At 41.0% G+C, this 21,165-nt stretch overlaps 1 protein-coding gene across 1 annotated transcript in view; it reads right to left on the minus strand.

Annotated features, from left to right (window-relative positions):
• LOC141111717 (uncharacterized) overlaps positions 1-21,165 on the minus strand; it is a 491,097-nt gene that overhangs the window by 116,344 nt on the left and 353,588 nt on the right. The window contains 2 exon segments of the mRNA XM_073603861.1: positions 7,707-8,306; positions 18,959-18,977. Of these exon segments, the coding sequence (XP_073459962.1) occupies positions 7,707-8,306; positions 18,959-18,977 (619 nt within the window).

Genomic DNA, 21,165 nt, shown 5'->3' on the forward strand with positions numbered 1-21,165 from the left:
GCGACGTGGCAAGTGACATGGCAAGTAACAATCCGCAACTTGGCAGGCAACGTGGCAAGTGACATGGCAAGTGATAATCCGCAACGTGGCAGGCGACGTGGCAAGTGACATGGCAAGTGACAATCCGCAACGTGGCAGGCGACGTGGCAAGTGACAATCTGCATCTGGTGACAGGTGACATGGCAAGTGACAATCCGCAACATGTGGCAGGCGATGTGGCAAGTGACAATCTGCATCTGGTGACAGGTGACATGGCAAGTGACACACTCAGGGCTCCCACTGATTCTGCATTATGGTGAGTTAAACTAATTATTTTATTATAACAATGTAATTATAGTAATAATGTGCTTCAATCATCCTGACACCATAACAACCATAGTGCCGTGATGATTGAAGCGCCAACACCAGCCATTTCCCCGATAGATGTACCCCAAAAAAATATATTTTCTGGCAGTGCCCATCCCGAGACTAGGCTCTGGATACGCCCCTGTCTGAAACACAAATCATATTTATGTAATAACAGTTGTGTCCGTACATTACTGAACATTGTAGATCATGTAACTTCTGCATAAACTGGCCTAGGTCATATATGATTTTTAGTGAACAGACAGGTCATTTGTTTTTTTAATAACTCTGTGACTCGTTTGTTCCTAAAATACTCAGTAGGTCCCATATCATTTCATTTACCTTCCTTCCAGTCTTTCCACACCATAAATTCATACAAAAAGGAGAAATGGTTAATAACAAATAAATTATCCACACCAACTCTGCCACAATTTTATCACCACAGACAAGTATAGTCACAGGAATACTAGAACTATGTTTAGTGATTCTGTTTTAAGATTTATTCATGTTTTTCATGCCTTCTTTTTTCTGTGTTGACTCCTTGTACTAACAATGATATGTAGTGTATACAGTATATAGTACCTCTTTTTCTCTTTGATGAAATAAAGAATTTCCATAAGGCTCCATGCACACTATAATTAAAAATAAATGACAGAAAAATCCTGGATGCAAAAATGCTCATAATACCTTTTTGTGGCAGCTTTTAGCAGCTGTTAGGAGCTTTCAGCTTTGTTTCTGTTGGCAAATCACTGCCACAAATACAAAAAAAAAATAATTTTTTTCCCACCAAAACTGAAAGCTTCAAAAACACTTCTAGACTAATTTAGTGTGCATGGACACATAGGATAACACTATTTGCTTAAAGAAGCAGAAAAAATACTCAAAAGCTGCTGCTAGGAGTATTTTTTAAGCAAGTGTGCACGGAGCCTAAAAGGTGCACAATTTAACCACGTCAGCCCCGGAAGGATTTAACCCCTTCCTGACCAGAGCACTTTTTGCAATTCGGCACTGCGTCGCTTTAACTGGCAATTGCACGGTCGTGTGACGTGGCTCCGAAATAAAATTGACGTCCTTTTTTTCCCACAAATAGATTTTTCTTTTGGTGGTATTTGATCACCTCTGCAGTTTTTATTTTTTGCGCTATAAACAAAATAAGAGCGACAATTTTGAAAAAAACACATTTTTTTTACTTTTCACTATAATAAATATCCCCCAAAAATATATTAAAAAACATTTTTTTTCCTCAGTTTAGGCCGATACGTATTCTTCTACATATTTTTGGTAAAAAAAATCGCAATAAGCATTTATTGATTGGTTTGCAAAAGTTATAGCGTTTACAAAATAGGGGATAGTTTTATGGCATTTTTATTAATAATTTTTTTTTTTACTAGTTTTGGCAGCGATCAGCGATTTTTATTGTGACTGCGACATTATGGCCGACACATCGGACATTTTTGACACATTTTTGGGACCATTGTCATTTATACAGCAATCAGTGCTATAAAAATGCACTGATTCCTCTGTAAATGACACTGGCAGTGAAGGGGTTAACCACTAGGGGGCGGGGAGGGGTTAAGTATGTCCTAGGGGAGTGATTCTAACTGTCAGGGGGATGGGCTGTGTGTGTGATGTCACTGATCTCTTCTCCCGATGACAGGGAGCAGAGATCCAGTGTCACTGTCACTAAGCTGTTTACAACGGCATCTCCCCGTTCGTCCTCTCCATGAGGCGATCGCGGGTGCGCGCATGCACACGGCAGCTAATTCAAAGTAACGTACGGGTACGTTACTTTGCGCAGACGTGCCATTCTGCCGACGTATATCTACAGGAGCAGGTCGGGAACTGGTTAACTACTAAAATTGTGATGGTACACTAATATTTTCATCCAATTCCTAAATTATCGCCTTTGTTCTTTTGAAAACACAGTGTAAAGGAAAAGGTAAATGTTTAAATAAAACCTTTCCAATTTTTATAGCATACTTTATCTTAGGCCGGGTTCACATATAGGCGGCCGCGGGTTCTTGCCTGGGGTCCAGTGCGTGTCTGTTCACCGGTTCAAATGTGATTCAGGTCCTAAATTTGCACTTGAAACACGCACAGGACCCTTCTGCAATTTGGACCACGGCTGCCCCGGACCTGTGTGAACTGGCTCCATTGAGAACCGATAAATCGAAAGATAGAAAGAAATGGGCTTTGAAGGCACCTATAAAATATTATAACAATTTTTAATAATTCACATATAGACTACATATACAGTGCACATTGACTAGAACACATAAAGTAGAAAATACAACAAAAAGAAACCATTTATCAAACCCAAGAGATTAGGTGCCACTTGTATGCTTCCTGTGGGGCTTGTACTACTGAACACCAATAAGACCTCCACTAGGGTAGGGCATCCACTAATTGGTTGTTAATGGTCCTTATGGATTAAAATTTGCTCAACATGTTTCACGATTTAGAATTTTCGCTTCTTCAGGAGCTCTGTATCATTGATTAAAGAGATACGTTTATAATTAGAAAACAAATATTCAAAACATGAACAGTGAATCAATGCTTGATCATATACGCATATATATATATATATATATATATATATATATATATATACTCCGGGCAGACACATAGTTTCAGGAGTAGGCTCCATCACAGAGAATGTGAGCAGATTTGTTGATTTTTTTATTATGCCACATGTCATTGGACTTCCGTCCTATGTACAAGAAACTTCTGACCTTTTGAAGCGCCTGGATGGACTAACAATCCCTCATGATGCTTTTTTAGTCACAATAGATGTTGAGGCTCTATACTCCAGCATATTGCATTAATTGGGGATATAAACTGTAAAAAAAAATCTTAATGGAACAAGATCATCAGCAATGGCAGCTCCATTTCTTTGTTCTGAAACTTCTGTCGTATATTTTGAAACAAAATGTTTTCTCATTTCTTGGCTCCCACTACCTCCAGGTACAGGGCGTTGCTAAGGGGACTTGCTGTGCATATGCCAATCTGTACCTGGGAGGGTGGGAGCGCGAGATTTTTTCTGATGAAAGTATGAGTCAATACCTGGACCAAGCATCATGCTGGTTCAGGTATATCGACGATATACTTATGATATGGAAAAGGACGGTCACATCATTGGAAAAATTCATTGTGCAACTCAATATAAATAGCTACAACCTCAAATTCACATTTGAATGGAACAAGGACAATATATCCTTTTAGGATTTAACAATATACAGAGATGTCTCAAATAATCTAGCCACCAAATTATACCGTAAAAGTACAGCGGGCAACACCCTGCTGCATGCAGAAAGTGGACACTCTATATCATTGGTCCATAGCATACTATATGCACAATATATAAGTTTAAAACGGAATTGTACGCATGATACACAATTTAAAATGCAGGCAGTGGAGTTACGTACACGTTTATGGGAACGCGGTTATAGTAAGAGTTTTCTGTGAAAGGCTTACAACAAAGCCCTTAATAGAGACAGAACATCTCTACTTTATTCAAAAATCAAACTGAACCCTGATCAACAAACTACAAAATTCATCACCAAGTATTCAGCCCAGCATCAACAACTCCGTATATGTATGGCCAAACATTGGCACCTATTAAGTGAGAATATGAAACTTCAGCAGTATGTAAGGAATACCCCAGAAATAGTCTTCCAAAAAAGCCCCTCTATAGGCGATAAATTAACTGCAAGCCACTATAGACCTAATTGTCGTAAAGACACTCTCCCAAAGGGAACACATCCATGTGGATAATGCACTTATTGTCCATGGATACAGACAGGTACCAGTCTCTGTCTGCCCAATGGGGAAAGATTAAGTCCACGGTGTTATGCCACCTGTATCACATCTGGAGTAATCTATTTAATGAAATGTAGATGTGGGGCATTTTACGTCGGAAAGATGATTCGCCCCTGGAAGAAGCGCTTCTATGATCACATTTGCTATTCCCAGTCATCCAGTCGCCACCTGGGTCTGTATCATAGATTTGATACTACCATAATTTAATTTATTGTGCTGGAGGTAGCACCCCAGGACCCACGTGGTGGCAACTGGGATAAGTGTTTCCTCCAAAAGGAGACCTATTGGATTGAGATACTGGAGGTGACTAAACCAACGAGGTGATTGATTCCTGGCTGTCCTCCAGGATCTCCCAAATAGGGGTTCTCTTTAAACCTTTTGACATGAAAGTCATCCATTGGGCTGATTCCTGGTGAGGCGCCAATACGCCTTTCAAACATACCGATCAGTGGCCCTACAATTTGGGACACTAGGATGTGCTATTGATCATCCTATTTGACACTGATATTGGTATCATATCGACCTTATTTCAATTATTGTTTAGGGATTGATGAATTAAAGGATTTCAGGCTGTACTATGTACGTTTCTATATCATATCTAATCATTTTATTAAGCAGGAAGGCGGTATACCTGAATTTTTTAATAATAATTCATATTGCAACCGAGAATTCTTGGCAGCTATGTGTATTTTTACAGCATGTCTTTCATGCAGATTATCATTTATAATGTAGTGTTTTCTTTTCTCCCCTGCTTTATATAGGAGCGCTGCTGCAATGACCCAAATGACCACCGGATGGCGGCTCACATCAAGCGGCGTCAGGTGCAGTGTGGTATGCGGCCGCCCAGGCCGTCAGTCTCGTGCCCCGTATATTCCCTCCTCCCCTGCTAGGGGAAGGGAATAGGGGTTATGCGTCACTCACGGCAACCGTTGGAGACGCTACATGTGGCGTCTCCAGCTATGTCCACGCATTGATCCATGGGGCGGGCTCCGGATTATTTTGCCGTTCAGTGCGCGCGCACCCCTTTGCGCATGCACTGTGACTACCGGCCGGTCCGAGTTGACGTCGGGCGTGTGCTGACCTCACTCTGATGGGGTGCATATAAGAGCTAGGTGGGACCTCCATTCCCCAGGTGTTCTGAGGGACGGAGGAGCCCAGGATCTCCTCGCTAAGGCTTATCACCAGCAAACAGTGGACAGTGCTCTTTTCAGATACCTTGTCTTTTCTCTTTCTGAGGCATATTGCTGTAACAACATATATTAGGACTCTCCCAAAATCAATCTTGGCTGTTGTCCATCCTTGCATTATGTGTGGACAGTTACTATGCCCACAGGTGCCGGATGGACACTTTTCATTTATTTATTTTTGTTCTTGTGTCTGTTTGGCCCCTCTTAAATTTGTATTGATTAAATCCGTCCTATCTGGATATGCTATTCAGTGGACTGCTTCCTTTGTACTGCTGGCTGTATCGTACATATGGACATGAGATGCACGTTTGCCTATTTGACTGTGTACCAGAAGCACCTTAAATATGGATTATCTGTGATGTAGTAATTTTAGTACCGTGCATTTAATTCATGAATTAGGAACTATACCTATGCCTACATGTCTTTTAATACAGTACTTTCAAGCCAGTTAAATAAAATCAAATAAAATTAAAATATGGTAAATCCTGACATGAATTTATATAATTGAATTTTTCCAGCTATAGGGATACTGTCTATAAACTACAATCATGGTCAATATATATATATATATATATATATATATATATATATATATATATATATTTACAGATAATACAGTCACTACGGATGGCCCACATTAGTGCCCATAGGCAGCTGTGGAGATATATATATATATATATATATATATATATATATATATATATATATATATTCTTTCGCAGCAGCAATGTGAGTATCAGCCTGCCTCTTTTGTAGTTTTGCCCCTTTAAAAGCAATGTACAAGCGTGTCCAGCCCAATATGCATATATTTTTCCCATCCATCTCCCATCCATCTGGAGAGGTTCAATGTTGGTTCGTAGTTTGTTGGTTTGTTTGTATCTAAACACCAAGTTTGGTGAATTCACACTATATGCGTATATGATCAAGCACTGTTACACTGTTTATGTTTTGAATATTTGTTTTCTAATTGTAAACTTATCTCTTTAAGTAATGATACAGAGCTCCTGAAGAAGCGATAATTCTAAATCACAAAACATGTTGAGCAAATTTTAACCCATAAGGACCATGAACAACCTATTAGTGGACGCCTTACAATAGTGGGGGTCTTATTGGTGTTCAGTAATACAAGCCCCACAGGAAGCATACAAGTGGCACCTAATCTTTTGGGTTTGTTCAATGGTTCCTTTTTTGTTGTATTTTCTACTTTATGTGTTCTAGTCAATGTGCATTGTATATGTAGTCTATATGTGAATTATTAAAAATTGTTATAATATTTTATACGTGCCTTCAAAGTCCATTTCTTTCTATTTTTGGATTTATTACTACTAGGATGTGGCACATATTATCTACAGTGTTTCGATTGCCAACCCGGGGCACTGCAATCAATCTCTTTTTCTATTGAGAACCGGTCACACTCGCCTGTCATGCAAATTGGAATGCTGGGGAAACCCACATCCAATTCACATATATGTGAACCCAACCTTAGACCTGAGTCTCTGTGCTTCTCTATGCAATGAAAACAGATCATGACTAAAGGGAGGGGCTAGCGGGATGTGGTACCTAGCGTACTGGAAATATCACAGTAACCTGCCTCAGTACTCTTCCCAAGAGCCTTCAGTCCTGATGAAAGAAGTGTGTTGGCTCTTGGGAGCAGTTATGTAAATATCAGAAAGCCTTTATTTAGGCCGCATGTAAATGCAGATTGCCCTCGGTAATGCCCACATGTGGTGCTGAGCCTCTATGATTAATAGAACTGAAAATTAAAGAATGAAAGGGGCAGGTCAGGGAAAAGAAAAGCTGGGGAGGAAAGGACTAACGTTTAGAAAATGTAACAAACATTTAAAAAAGAAAAAAGGATTTAAACCAAAATTCTATACTGGAGCATGGCCAGCTTAAGACCTCTGTGATTGACCCCCCCCCCTTTTCTGCCATAAGCAGCCTTCTTGGTTCATTTCAAGAAGCAGTATGGCTTCCTATTGTCTCTACATACCATCTACATACAAGTCAGCAATAAGCAGCACCATTGGTACTTTGACCAGTACATGATGCCAGGAGGAAAACACGGAGTACAAGAGCTCCAGCACTTCCCCACTGGTCCTTTCTCTTGTGAAAGTGTAGATACAATAAACATACTGTTATTTTTCCTGCCTAAAAGTCTATACAGTGATCACTGCAAGGAGAAAGCATACTTTGCAGTAACTGAAACATTTTATTAAATGTTTCCTCAAATTTCCTATTTGCAATACATACACACAAAAATACTTTGTACAGAAACCACTAATAAAAACTTCCATGCTGTCTGAGCCACATTTCACTTTTTCAGCAATCCTGTAAAGGCTGCAATTCTGAACTTACTTGTTGTTGGAGAAGTAGGAACAGTTGTTGGGGTCACTGTGGTACTCGATAGAGTAGATGTGGATGTTGTACTTTCAGTTGTAGTAATTGTAGTTGTAGGCAATGTAGTAGTAGTTGTAGGTGGTGTAGTTGTTGTAGTAGTTGTAGGCGATGTAGTTGTTGTAGGTGGGGATGTAGTTGTAGGTGGTGTAGTTGTTGTAGTAGGTGGTATAGTTGTTGTAGTAGTTGTAGGTGGTGTAGTTGTTGTTGTTTGAGTTGTAGTGGGTGGCTTGGGGGTTGTATTACACCACTCAGGTAACTCAGGTGCACAGCAGTAGACTCTGATCTGATAATTGTAGCACACTGGTGGCATGGATCCAGCCTGGTCTTTGTTGTTACACACAAGGCCTGTGTAGACATCACAGGTCACTTTCTGCCCCAGCTGTCCCAGTGGTATATCTGGGAATCTGTCTTGTCTGCAGGAAATAGCCTCTGGCTTCTCACATATGTCCAAACCAGCATTTCTGATGTTCTCATAAGTCTCATAATCCCCTCCATTTGGCTCATATTTCGGGTAACTGACATCGAACCATTCTGACCATGTGCAGTTCACATAACAGTCTGAAACACAAATCATATTTATGTAATAACAGGGAGAGCTTCCTGCTGCAGCGTGAGTAAAAAAAAATCACACAGCACATTGCCCACAGTGCCATCTGTCCCCAGTGCCACCTGTCCTTGCCATCTGTCCCCAGTGCCACCCATCAGTGCCAACTGTCCCCAGTGCCACCTATCAGTGCCCCCTGATCCCAGTGCCACCTGTCAGTGCCATCTGTCCCCAGTGTCACCTATTGGTGCCATCTGTCCCCAGTGCCACCTGTCTCCAGTGCCACCTGCCCCCCCAGTGCCACCTGTCCCCAGTGCCACATCTCATATGTTATCAGTGTGACATGTCATCAGTGCCACCTATCAGTGCCATCTGTCATCAGTGCCTCCTGTCAGTGTCACGTGCCATATGTCATCAGTGTTATGTGTCATCAGTGCCACATATCAGTGCCATCTGTCATCAGTGCCACATATCAGTGCCACCTGTCATCAGTGTCACGTGTCATCAGTGCCACGTATTAGTGCCGTCTGTCATCTGTGCCAAGTATTAGTGCCATCTGTCATCAGTGCCACATATTAGTGGCATCTGTCATCAGTGTCATGTGTCTTCAGTGCCACGTATTAGTGCCATCTGTCATCAGTGTCACGTGCCATCAGTGCCACGTATTAGTGCCATCTGTCATCAGTGTCACGTGCCATCAGTGCCACGTATTAGTGCCATCTGTCATCGGTGCCACGGCAGTGTCACATGTCATTGTTCAGGTGCTCTAGGGCCTTCAAAAGTGTAATAGGTAGCCAAGAAGTTAGATGTGTAATTTATGCTCCTAGAACACGTGATGGTGCTCTCTGCATGTTGGGCCTCTCTATGTGGCCAGGCTGTGGAAAAGGTTCATGCATGTGGCATCGTAATACTCAGGAGGAGTAGCGGAATGTATTTTGGGGCATCATTTGTGGTACACACATGCCATGTGAGAGAAATAACCTATTGCAATGACAATTTTGTGGAAAAAAAATCTTAATTTTGCAAAGAATTGTGGGAAAAAATGACAACATCAAAAACCTCACCATGCCTCTTACTAAATACCTTGGAATGTCTACTTTCAAAAAAAGGGTCATTTGGGGGGTATTTGTACTTTCCTGGCTTGTTCGGGTCGCAAGAAATGCTAGGAGCATTTTTTAAGTGTAGCGCTGACAACTGTTGTTTCTAGCTCTTTGTGTATTATTTAGTACAATAGTTGTGTTAGTGCCATCTTGTGGACAATTGATAAAGTACAATAAGTTTATGTCTCAGGATTTAGTGACACAGAAGTGATTCATTGTTTACTTTGGAACTGTAGCTCTGACCCACCCACAATGCTCCTGGACAACGTCAGAACTGAACTGCATTGTGAGGGGATATAAAAGGGTAAGCAGTGGCCATTTTAGGTCTCTTGTGCCTGGGACGCGTGGCCTGCCAGCAGAACTCTATGGGTGTGTGTGTCCCACAGGGTTGCGGCCTACCTGGCGAAGGTGCAGAGCAGCTGTAGTATCCTGCCATCGCATCGCAGTGAGCCGGGCAAGAGACGTGATCATTCCGGAAGACCCGTGGGGAGGTAACCGAGGACTCCCAGTCGTTTGTGAATGGAACAGTGTGACGGCATGGTGGTGCCTCCATACGGAAATGAGAACTGCTGAACCGGAGACATCCACCTGCTTGGATTCTGTGTGGTGAGAGGGTTGACACCCAGAAGTTTATTTGAGTATTACACACACATCTTTAGAACTGTACAGAGTGTTGCTGGGACTGATAGTCCCACGGAACAAGGTAAGTCGAAGAGCATTACATCCGAATAGACTTCAGTGTTCAAGAGCAGATGTTAGATGTTTGTTTCTTCTTATAAAGACACCTAGTCACTCTGCTGGATTACATTTGTTTTAGTGTGTTATACTACACTGCGCAACACCCAGGAGGAACCCCTTTGCGGATTACAATTATAAAAGCTAGCGAAGACTGAAGACGTCAGGACTACCTTTTCATTGCAGGGCCCTGCATTTTAGTATAGTGACTTTAAGGTCTAGAGCAGGGGGAGCTCCCGGGTATAGATTCATACCAATATATACATATATATTTCTGTGATTGTTATTGATTGTCATAATAATTTCTTATACTATCACACTACGTTGGTGTGATAGTATATTTGTTGAAATAACTCTTTATATAAATATATTACTTATTCAAAGAAAGAAGTTACTTGTGGTCATTATTATTTATTATATATTATTATATATTTCTGTGATTGTTATTGATTGTCATAATTAGACATGTGCATTTCGTTTCGTTCCGAATCGAAATTCGGACAAATTTTTCATTTCTTTTTTTGTATCCAAATTTCCGAATTACAAAAGTGATGAATTTAAACGAATCCGAAAAAAACCAAACAAATTCGAATCGAATTCGAAAACAAATTCAAATCGAATTCGAAAACAAATTCGAATCGAATTCGAAAACAAATTCGAATCGAATTTGAAAACATATTCGATTTCGAAAACATATTCGAATTTGAAAACATATTCGAATTCGAAAAATAATTGAATTTGAAAACAAATTTGAATCGAATTTGAAAACAATAGAAATTGATTTTCTAAAAAATACAATAAAATAGAATATAAAATCATAATGCAATAGAATACATATATATAACATTTTTTTATTCTGTTTTATTGTTTTTCTATGCTTTTCTTTTCTATTATTTTCTATTCTTTAATAGTTTTTTCTATTCAAATTCGAATTCATTCTATACGAAATTCGAATTTCGGAACTATTATATATAATATATATATATATGTATATATATTTATAACCATTTTCAGAAATTCTAATTTTGAAAATCGAATTAGAATAGAAGTAAAGTATAGACTAGAAAAACAATAGAATAATATATATATATATATATATATATATATATATATATATATATATATATATATACATATATATATATTTAGTTCCAAAGGTTGCTGCACTTAAAAATTTGTTGCTTTATTCCATCAAATCTTTAGAAAAAGATTACAAAGCAAGTAGAGTCATTCCAAACAGAATCATTACAATCATTTGTTCAGACAAAGATTACGTTTCAGGCTGATTTGTTCGCACCCTTCCGTAGATCAGTCAGAACACATCTGAACTTTATTTTTATATATACAAGGTCGGTGGGAGGACCTGTTTGCTGACACTAGATTGAAAGCTGTGTGTGGTTCTCCTCTACACTTCAATCTATATATATATACATATATATATATTATATTTTTTTCAATTCTGTTCTATTGCTTTCTATGCTATTCGTTTTTATTATTTTCTATTCTATTCTAATCTGTTCTATTCAAACTTGATTTCAGTCTATATGAAATTCGAATTTCGGAAGATGATATATATATATATATATATATATATATATATATATATATATATATATATATATATATATATATATACATATATATATATATATATATATATATATATATATATATATAATATTTTTTTTCTATTCTGTTCCATTGTTTTTCTATGCTATTCTTTTCTATTCTAAACTTTTCTATTAAAATTTGAATTCATTCTAGACGAAATTCGAGAATGAATTTGAATAGAAAAGATTAGAATAGAAAATAATAGAAAATAGACTAGAAAAACAATAGAACAGAATAGAATAAAATATAATATATATATATATATATATATATATATATATATATATATATATATATATATATATATATATATATATATATTATGTTTTATTCTATTCTGTTCTATTGTTTTTCTAATCTATTCTTTTCTACTTTATTCTAATCTTTTCTATTCAAATTCAAATTTATTTTATACGAAATTCGAATTTCGGAAGATGGTTTTATATACATATATATATATATATTATTTTTTTCTATGCTGGTCTATGGTTTTTCTATGCTATTCTTTTCTATTATTTTCAGTTCTTTTCTAATCTTTTCTATTTAAATGCAAATTCATTCTATACGAAATTCGAATTTCAGAAAATGGTTATATAGAAATAGAATGAAATCGAATTCTAATAGAAAAGACTAGACTAGAAAAAACAATAGAACAATATATATAAAACATCTTCCGGAATTGGAATTTGGTACAGAATGAATTCGAATTTGAATAGAAAAGATTAGAATAGAATATATTATATTTTTTTCTATTCTGTTCTATTGTTTTTGCATGCTATTCTTATTTTCTATTCTATTTGAATCTTTTTTATTGGAATTCGATTTCATTCTATATGAAATTCTAATTTTGCAAAATGGTTATATATAGTTTACTTTTTCAAATTCGGTCAAATTTTTTTCGAATGCGGTGGAATTTTTTCGAATTTGATCGTTTTTTTTCGAATGCGGTAGAATTTTTTCGAATTTGATCGTTTTTTTTCTAATGCAGTAGAATTTTTTTCGAATTTGATAATTTTTTTTCGAATGCGGTAGAATTTTTTCGAATTTGATAGTTTTTTTTCGAATGCGGTAGAATTTTTTTGAATTTGATCGTTTTTTCAAATGCGGTAGAATTTTTTCGAATTTGACAGTTTTTTTTCAAATGCGGTAGAATTTTTTCGAATTTGATAGTTTTTTTCGAATTCGGTAGAATTTTTTTCGAATTTGATAGTTTTTTTCGAATGCGGTAGAATTTTTTTCGAATTTGATAGTTTTTTCGAAAGCGGTCGAATTTTTTCGAATTCGAATACGAAACTAAACGAATCCCGAAAACGAATGTAATGAATGCAACTAATTGAACTAAACGAATTTAGTTAAATAACGAAACTAAACTAAACTAAACAAATTTTTTCATCCTGCACATGTCTAGTAATCATTTCTTATACTATCACACTACGTTGGTGTGATAGTATATTTGTTGAAATAACTCTTTATATAAATATATTACTTATTCAAAGAAAGAAGTTACTTTTAGTCAAGGGGAGTGAACAATTTAAGAAGGGTGTAGAGCAAAGAGGACAGGCCCGCTTAAACCAGCAGCTCCACCATGAGTTATTGCTACATGTGGGGGCTCGTCCAGGATTACTGTCACTCTAAAGCCAAGCACCATCTTAATAACCCTAGAATGGATCCCCTCACTGCGGCACAGTGGTGTGAAGCGGAAGGCGTCTGCTCAGAAGCGAGCCTAGCCATGGAACTCTGGGGAGATATCTGGGAGAAGGAACACATTAACCAAGTGGTGAAAACACTATCCCCAGGACAAAGAGCCAAGGTTGTCGCAGTAAGACCTGATCATGAGACATGCCGCACCTATGCCTTATTAGAATGGAGAAAGGGAGTTCCGGAAAACTTCAAGGGTGAAAGTGTTGAACTCGCTGACAAGACAAAATTTTACCTGACCCACCCAAAAGAGCAGGGGGAGGATCCTGCCACCTTCTCTCAGATGAGTTTAACAAGAGTCAGGGGTCCATCGCAGTCAGCACCGACTGCAATTGAGCCCGAACTCATCACAGCCCTTGGAAACTTGGTGTCCCAATGTCAGAAAGGGAGCCCAACCTATTCAGGGATTGGGTACCGGAAACTGGGCATCTTCTCGGGCCAACGGCCTGTACCCAAAGGAGAAGATACATTTGAAGAGTGGTTGGAACAGACCATGCAGGTGCTGGATAAGTGGGACATCCCTGAAACACAGAAGCAGCGGATCACTGAAAGTCTCAAGGGGCCTGCTTCCAAGGCCATTCGAAATTTAAAGCTCAGCAAACAGAACTGTGTAGCCCAAGACTACTTAGATATCCTGCAAGATGTGTTTGGATGTACTGAAAAGGTTTCCGACCTAATTTACCAATTAGAACACACCTATCAGGAAACTGGAGAGAAGTTATCAGAATATATGAGACGGCTGGGCAAGGTCATTCACCAGATATTACTGAAGAAGGGAATAGACCCTTGTAAGGTGGATGAGATTCAAGCCAAACAAGTCCTGAGGGGTGCACAGCATTTGGACCCCATCACCCTCCAGTTAAGAACCCGCCAAGATGGAGGCATATTGAAGTACCCAGATCTAATTCGGATTGTAAGGGAGGAAGAAGCTATCCTAGAAAGGAAGAAGGAGAACATTCAAGAACCAAAGCACACTGTTGGAGTCCGAACAGTTAATGTGATAGAGGATGACCCCCAGATTGAGCTTCTTAAGACTCAGGTGGCTCAGTTGATGGAAATGATGGCTTTGCTGACCACGAGACCCCCAGATCCACCCAATGAAGGAACAGAAAAATTGAAGAGAGTATCAAATTCCACCTTCAGAAGCAGATCGGGACTTTGTTTCAACTGTGGAGGAGTTGGGCATTTCGGAAACGTGTGCCCAAGTCCAAGGGCAGCAGTACAACGCCAAAAGCCAGCGGAAAACTTCAAAGGGCCCCAGTGAAGGAGTCAGCTGGGCACCCTATAACTGTCGTCAACTCCAACAAAACCCAAGTTCCCAAAGTTTTGAGAGAAAGGGGAAGACTGAAGTTGAGGAAGGGTCCATGGAAACGAGGAGTCAAGATGCGCTCTAGTAGGCAGGAGAAGCCGAACCCTCAGAGTGAATTTCCCTGCAACTTAGTGGGACCCTCTCCGATCATCCCAATCCAGGTAGAAGGAATCTACGCCAAGGCACTGTTGGATACCGGAGCCCAAGTGACCTTACTATACAAAGATTTCTACATGAAGCATTTCAAGCATCTGCCCCTGCAAAAGTTGGAGGAATTGGAGATATGGGGTTTAGGTACCCAGAACTTTCCTTATGAAGGGTATATCCCTATCAAACTCACCTTTGACCCAAGTTTGGCTGGAAAGGCGGAGACTTTCGACACTCTGGCAGTTGTGTGTCCCCGGCCCCCTGGAGCCCACAAAAGTTCCCTCATCATCGGAACAAACACTGATCTGGTCAGAAGACTCCTGATACCCCTTGTACAGAAGGAAAGTGGCCCGGCCATGAAGGTACATCCCATGCTAACCCAAGTGTACTAGGACATAGTACATGAGCAGAAGGCCCCAGCAAAAGGAGTGGGAAAAGTTTGGCGTTTGGACCGAGGTGAACAACTACTACAACCAGGTGAAGTGGTGTGCATGAGGGCCTCTGTTAAGTTGAGCTGGAGACGACCTGGTCCTTTCATTGTCTTGGAAACGGACAGCCAAGAAGAGAGTGTGGGTCTGGAGATACTTCCAAAAGTGTTATCGACTAAGGTACTTAAGAGAAGCAGAGGGAGAGTCTCAGTCAGTGTTCGGAACATGACAGCCTTGCCTGTGAAGATACCAGCAAGAATGCTGCTTGGGCAGGTGAATCAAGCAACCCCAGTTTCGCCAAGAAATGTAACAAGGAGCTCTGAAGAAGAGATTCCCATAGAGAATTTCTACCCAAAAAACACCTCTCTTACGCCTGCTTGGATGGAGAGGGCCAAAGCCCAGCTCATGAGATGGAAGGAAGTTTTCTCAAAGAGTGAGTTTGACGCGGGGTATGCCAAAAGTGCAGAGCACAAGATCCGGTTGGAAGAAGACAAGCCCTTCCGGGAAAGGGTAAGGAGAATCCCATTGGGAGACCTTGAAGACCCCCGAGAACAGCTGGCTGAGCTAAAAAGGACTGGGATTATCAAAGAGTCCAGAGTCCATACGTCTCTCCGATAGTAGTGGTGAGGAAAAAAAATAGGTCACTCCGGCTGTGTATCGACTACAGGACTCTGAACCGACGGACCATCCCAGATCAATACACTACCCCCCGTATAGAAGATGCCCTACAGAGCTTGTCAGGGGCGAAGTGGTTCAGTGTATTAGATCTGAAGAGTGGCTATTATCAGATCCCCATGAGTCCTGAGGATAAGGAGAAGACTGCTTTCATCACCCCGTGGGGTTCTATGAATTCAACCGGATGCCACAAGGTCTGTCTGGGGCCCCAGCAACTTTCTAGCGGCTCATGGAGAAGACAGTAGGCGACATGATTTTGATTGAGGTCTTAGTATACTTAGACGATATCATTGTGTTTGGCCGAACTATTGAAGAGCATGAAGAGCGACTGGAAAAGGTTCTAAAGAGGTTACATGAAGAGGGTTTGAAACTTTCAATGGAGAAGTGTCAATTCTACCAATCTTCAGTGAACTATCTGGGGCACATTGTGTCTGAAGAAGGGATAGCAACTGATCCTGAGAAATTGGAAGCTGTTACCTCTTGGCCAAGGCCCACGAATGTAACTGAGCTCAGGTCCTTCCTAGGATTCTGCTCCTACTACTGGAGGTTTGTGGTGGTGTTCGCAAAAAATAGCTCCCCCACTCACAGAACTACTAAAGAATAAGGAAGAGGCCGATGTGGATTCAGAGAAACCTGAGATACAAAAAGAAGGGCCCCGGAGGAAAAAGGAATCTATTCTGGATCAGTGGACTCAGGAATGTGAGGAGACATTCAGTTTATTGAAGAAGAGTCTTACAACTGCTCCAGCGTTAGCTTATGCAGATACTACCAAGCCCTATGAACTGCACGAGGATGCCAGCCGAGATGGGCTGGGCGGAGTGCTCTATCAGGATCACAATAGACAGTTAAGGCCTGTTGCTTATGTGAGCCGAAGCTTGTCTCCTGCTGAGAAGAACTACCCAGCTCATAAACTTGAGTTTCTGGCCTTGAAGTGGGTTGTGGTAGATAAGCTGAGGGATTATCTTTATGGTGCCGAATTTGTAGTGAAAACAGATAACAACCCCCTCACATACTTATTCACCACCGCAAAATTGGACGCCACAGGCCATAGGTGGTTGGCTGCTCTCTTAACATTCTCCTTCAGCCTGAAATACAGACCGGGAGCGGGCAACAGCGATGCAGTTGCGCTGTCAAGAAGACCCCACAGTCCTGAGCTCCCAAGAGGATTGGACTCAACTTGCCCCAGATGGGGTAAGAGCCCTTTGTGAAGGAGCCGTTAAGCAGGAGAAAGGTGGAGCCAGAGCTGAAGAGATTGGAGTGACTATGGCAGGAGTACCCAGGTATTACTGCAATGTCTCCCAGATTGCTGCAGAGGGTTTACCTAAATTATCAAGGAAAGAGCTTAGGAAAGATCAACAAGAGGATCCACTCTGCAGCCTGGTATTGGAAGCTCTGGAGGGTAAACACCCTGACCTACTTTTGAAAAGCACCCGAAAAGAAGCTCTGTTGTTACACAAAGAGTGGGATCGGTTGCAGTTGTTGCAAGGGGTGGTCTACCAAAGGGGCCCCTCTGAAGATCTGGAGGAGAAGTGGCAACTGTTGCTGCCAGAGAAGCACAGAGAGACAGTGTTAATCGCTCTACATGATTGTCATAGACATTTGGGGTCAGAAAGAACTCTTCAATTGATAAGAGATAGATTCTACTGGCCTTACATGAGGAAAGAAGTGGAGAGTTACTGTCACTCCTGCCATAGGTGTATCCAGAGAAAGACTCTGTCACAACGGGCGGCCCCAATGGGACATTTATCAAGCCAAGGCCCCGTGGATCTAGTTTGCATAGACTTCCTGTGTTTATAATCTGACTTGAGTGGGCAAGGAAATATTCTGGTAGTCACAGACCATTTTACCAGATATGCTCAAGCTTTCTCCACGAAAGATCAGAAGGCAGTCACAGTGGCAAAGACATTAGTGGAGAAATTCTTCGTCCATTACGGCTTACCACAGATGATCCACTCTGACCAGGGAAGGGACTTTGAGAGTACACTCATCAGGAGGTTGCTGGATCTGCTGGGGATAAAAAAATCCAGAACTACATCCTATCATCTGCAAGGAGACCCTCAGCCGGAGAGTTTTAATAGAACTCTTCTTAATTTGTTGGGGACATTAACCTCTGAGCAAAAGCCCAACTGGAGTAAGCATATTGCCGCTTTAGTGCATGCATACAACAGCACCAAGAGTGACGTCACAGGATATTCACCTTATCGGCTGATGTTGGGGCGTGAGGCTAGGTTACCAGTGGACCTGGCTTTTGGAACTTCTCTGGATCACACATCAGAAGCTTCCCATCGAGGATATGCAAATAGGCTGAGAAAGAGTCTGAAGGTTGCTTATGAGAAGGCCCGGACCATGTCAGAAAACCGGGAGAACAGGAATAAGAGAAACTTTGATCTTAAAATAAGGGTCCAAGATCTTCAACCAGGTGACCGAGTCTTACTAAGGAATCTGGGTATTCCTGGCAAACACAAGTTGGCAAATCGATGGAGATCACAGCCATACGTTGTGTGTAAACAGCTCCCAGGGCTCCCAGTATTTGAAATCAGGCCAGAAGGAAGTGCTGGACTAAAACATGGCATCGGAATCACTTTTTGCCCCTTACTGACGCAGTCAGGATAATCCCCGAAGAGGAATTATCATCTACATCAGAAGTTGCACAACGGCCTATAACTAGGTTCCAGTCTGGGACTTCAGCAACTGAAGACAATGAGGAAAGAGAGATGGACATTAGCTGGTTGTGGTCATCTAATATACCAGAAACTGAAGTGAGTGTTTCATCAACCACAGCTGAGGAGAGTAGTGAGGCCCTCAGGCCAGAAGCTCCAGAGTTTGTGCCATTGTCTGGAAGAGCTGAAAAGTGTTTATCTCCCACTGAAGTAGAGGAAAGTGGTGTTCAGCCAGAGATAGAGGACACACCAAAAAAACAAAGGGAAAAGAGGAACATTCGCCCACCCAAGAGACTAACATACGATACATTGGGTGAGTGTTCTGAAACAACCAAGATTACCAGCAAAAGGAACATTGATGAGCCTAGTTCCTCCTCAGTCTGGACAATGAGAACCCTGCTTCACCCCTTGGCACACCTGTATCTGATACTAAAGTGACAGTTGTGGGTACACAGAGTAGCTTTCCAACACCTGAGAATTGGTGGGTGGCTCCCCTGTCGGTCCTGTGTTCTCGTTTAAGATGTGTAGCAGAAACAAGGTTCTACATATCTTTGGGGACCAAAGATTTAGAGCAGGGGGAGTATGTAGCGCTGACAATTTTTGTTTCTAGCTTTTTGTGTATTATTTAGTACAATAGTTGTGTTAGTGCCATCTTGTGGACAATTGATAAAGTACAATAAGTTTATCTCTCAGGATAGAGTGACACGGAAGTGATTCATTGTTTACTTTGGAACTGTAGCTCTGACCCACCCACAATGCTCCTGGACAACGTCAGAACTGAACTGCATTGTGGGGGGATATAAAAGGGTAAGCAGCGGCCATTTTAGGTCTCTTGTGCCTGGGACGCGTGGCCTGCCAGCAGAACTCTGTGGGTGTGTGTGTCCCACAGGGTTGCGGCCTACCTGGCGAAGGTGCAGAGCAGCTGTAGTATCCTGCCATCGCATCGCAGTGAGCCGGGCAAGAGACGTGATCGTTCCCGGAAGACCCGTGGGGAGGTAACCGAGGACTCGCGGTCGTTTGTGAACCGAACAGTGTGACGGCGTGGTGGTGCCTCCATACGGAACTGAGAACTGCTGAACCGGAGACATCCACCTGCTTGGATTCTGTGTGGTGAGAGGGTTGACACCCAGAAGTTTATTCGAGTATTACACACACATCTTTAGAACTGTACAGAGTGTTGCTGGGACTGATAGTCCCACGGAACGAGTTAAATCGGAGAGCATTACATCCAAATAGACTTCAGTGTTCAAGAGCAGATGTTAGATGTTTGTTTCTTCTTATAAAGACACCTAGTCACTCTGTTGGATTACAATTGTTTTAGTGTGTTATACTACACTGCGCAACACCCAGGAGGAACCCCTTTGCGGATTACAATTATAAAAGCTAGCGAAGACTGAAGACGTCAGGCCTACCTTTTCATTGCAGGGCCCTGCATTTTAGTATAGTGACTTTAAGGTCTAGAGCAGGGGGAGCTCCCGGGTATAGATTCATACCAATATATACATATATATTTCTGTGATTGTTATTGATTGTCATAATCATTTCTTATACTATCACACTACGTTGGTGTGATAGTATATTTGTTGAAATAACTCTTTATATAAATATATTACTTATTCAAAGAAAGAAGTTACTTGTGGTCATTATTAAAGTTTGTGTACAGTGTTGTCATTTCTCCTACAGGTGGAGTTACCAGTATCCAGGCAGAGGTAATTTTAACTGTAAGTATATATTGTGGGTTAAGGTTAATGCTCATATTGCTTCAACACTGCACTACAGTTGTGTCAAGGGGAGTGAACAATTTAAGAAGGGTGTAGAGCAAAGAGGACAGGCCCGCTTAAACCAGCAGCTCCACCGTGAGTTATTGCTACATAAGCAAGTGTGCACGGAGCCTAATTTAACTACTAGAATTGTGATGGTACACTAATCTTTCCATCCAATTCCTAAATTATTGCATTTGTTCTTTTGAAAACACAGTATAAAGGAAAAGGTAAATGTTTAAATAAAACCTTTCAATTTTTTATAGCATACATTATCTTAGGCCAGGTTCACATATAGGCGGCTGCGGGTTCGTGCCTAGGGTTCAGTGCATTTCTGTTCACCGGTCCAGGTGTGATTTAGGTCTGAATTTTTGCCTGAAATGACACTTGAACCGGCCCCAAACACGCACAGGACCCTTCTGCAATCTGGACCACAGCCGCCCCAGACCTGTGTGAACTGGCTCTATTGAGAACCACATCCAATTCACATATATGCAAACCCAACCATAGACCTGAGTCTCTGTGCTTCTCTATGCAATGAAAACAAATCATGACTAAAGGGAGGGGCTAGCAGGATGTGGTACCTCACTTACTGGAAACATCACAGTAGCCTGCCTCAGTACTCTTCCCAAGAGCCTTCAGTCCTGATGAAAGAAGTGGGTTGGCTCTTGGAAGCAGTTATGTAAATATCAGAAAGCCTTTATGGGTGAATGTCAGTCTGCAGGAGTAAATGTTCCTAGACAGGCCAAA

Source organism: Aquarana catesbeiana, linkage group LG11, assembly GCF_042186555.1.
Source record: "Aquarana catesbeiana isolate 2022-GZ linkage group LG11, ASM4218655v1, whole genome shotgun sequence".
NCBI lineage: Eukaryota > Metazoa > Chordata > Amphibia > Anura > Ranidae > Aquarana > Aquarana catesbeiana.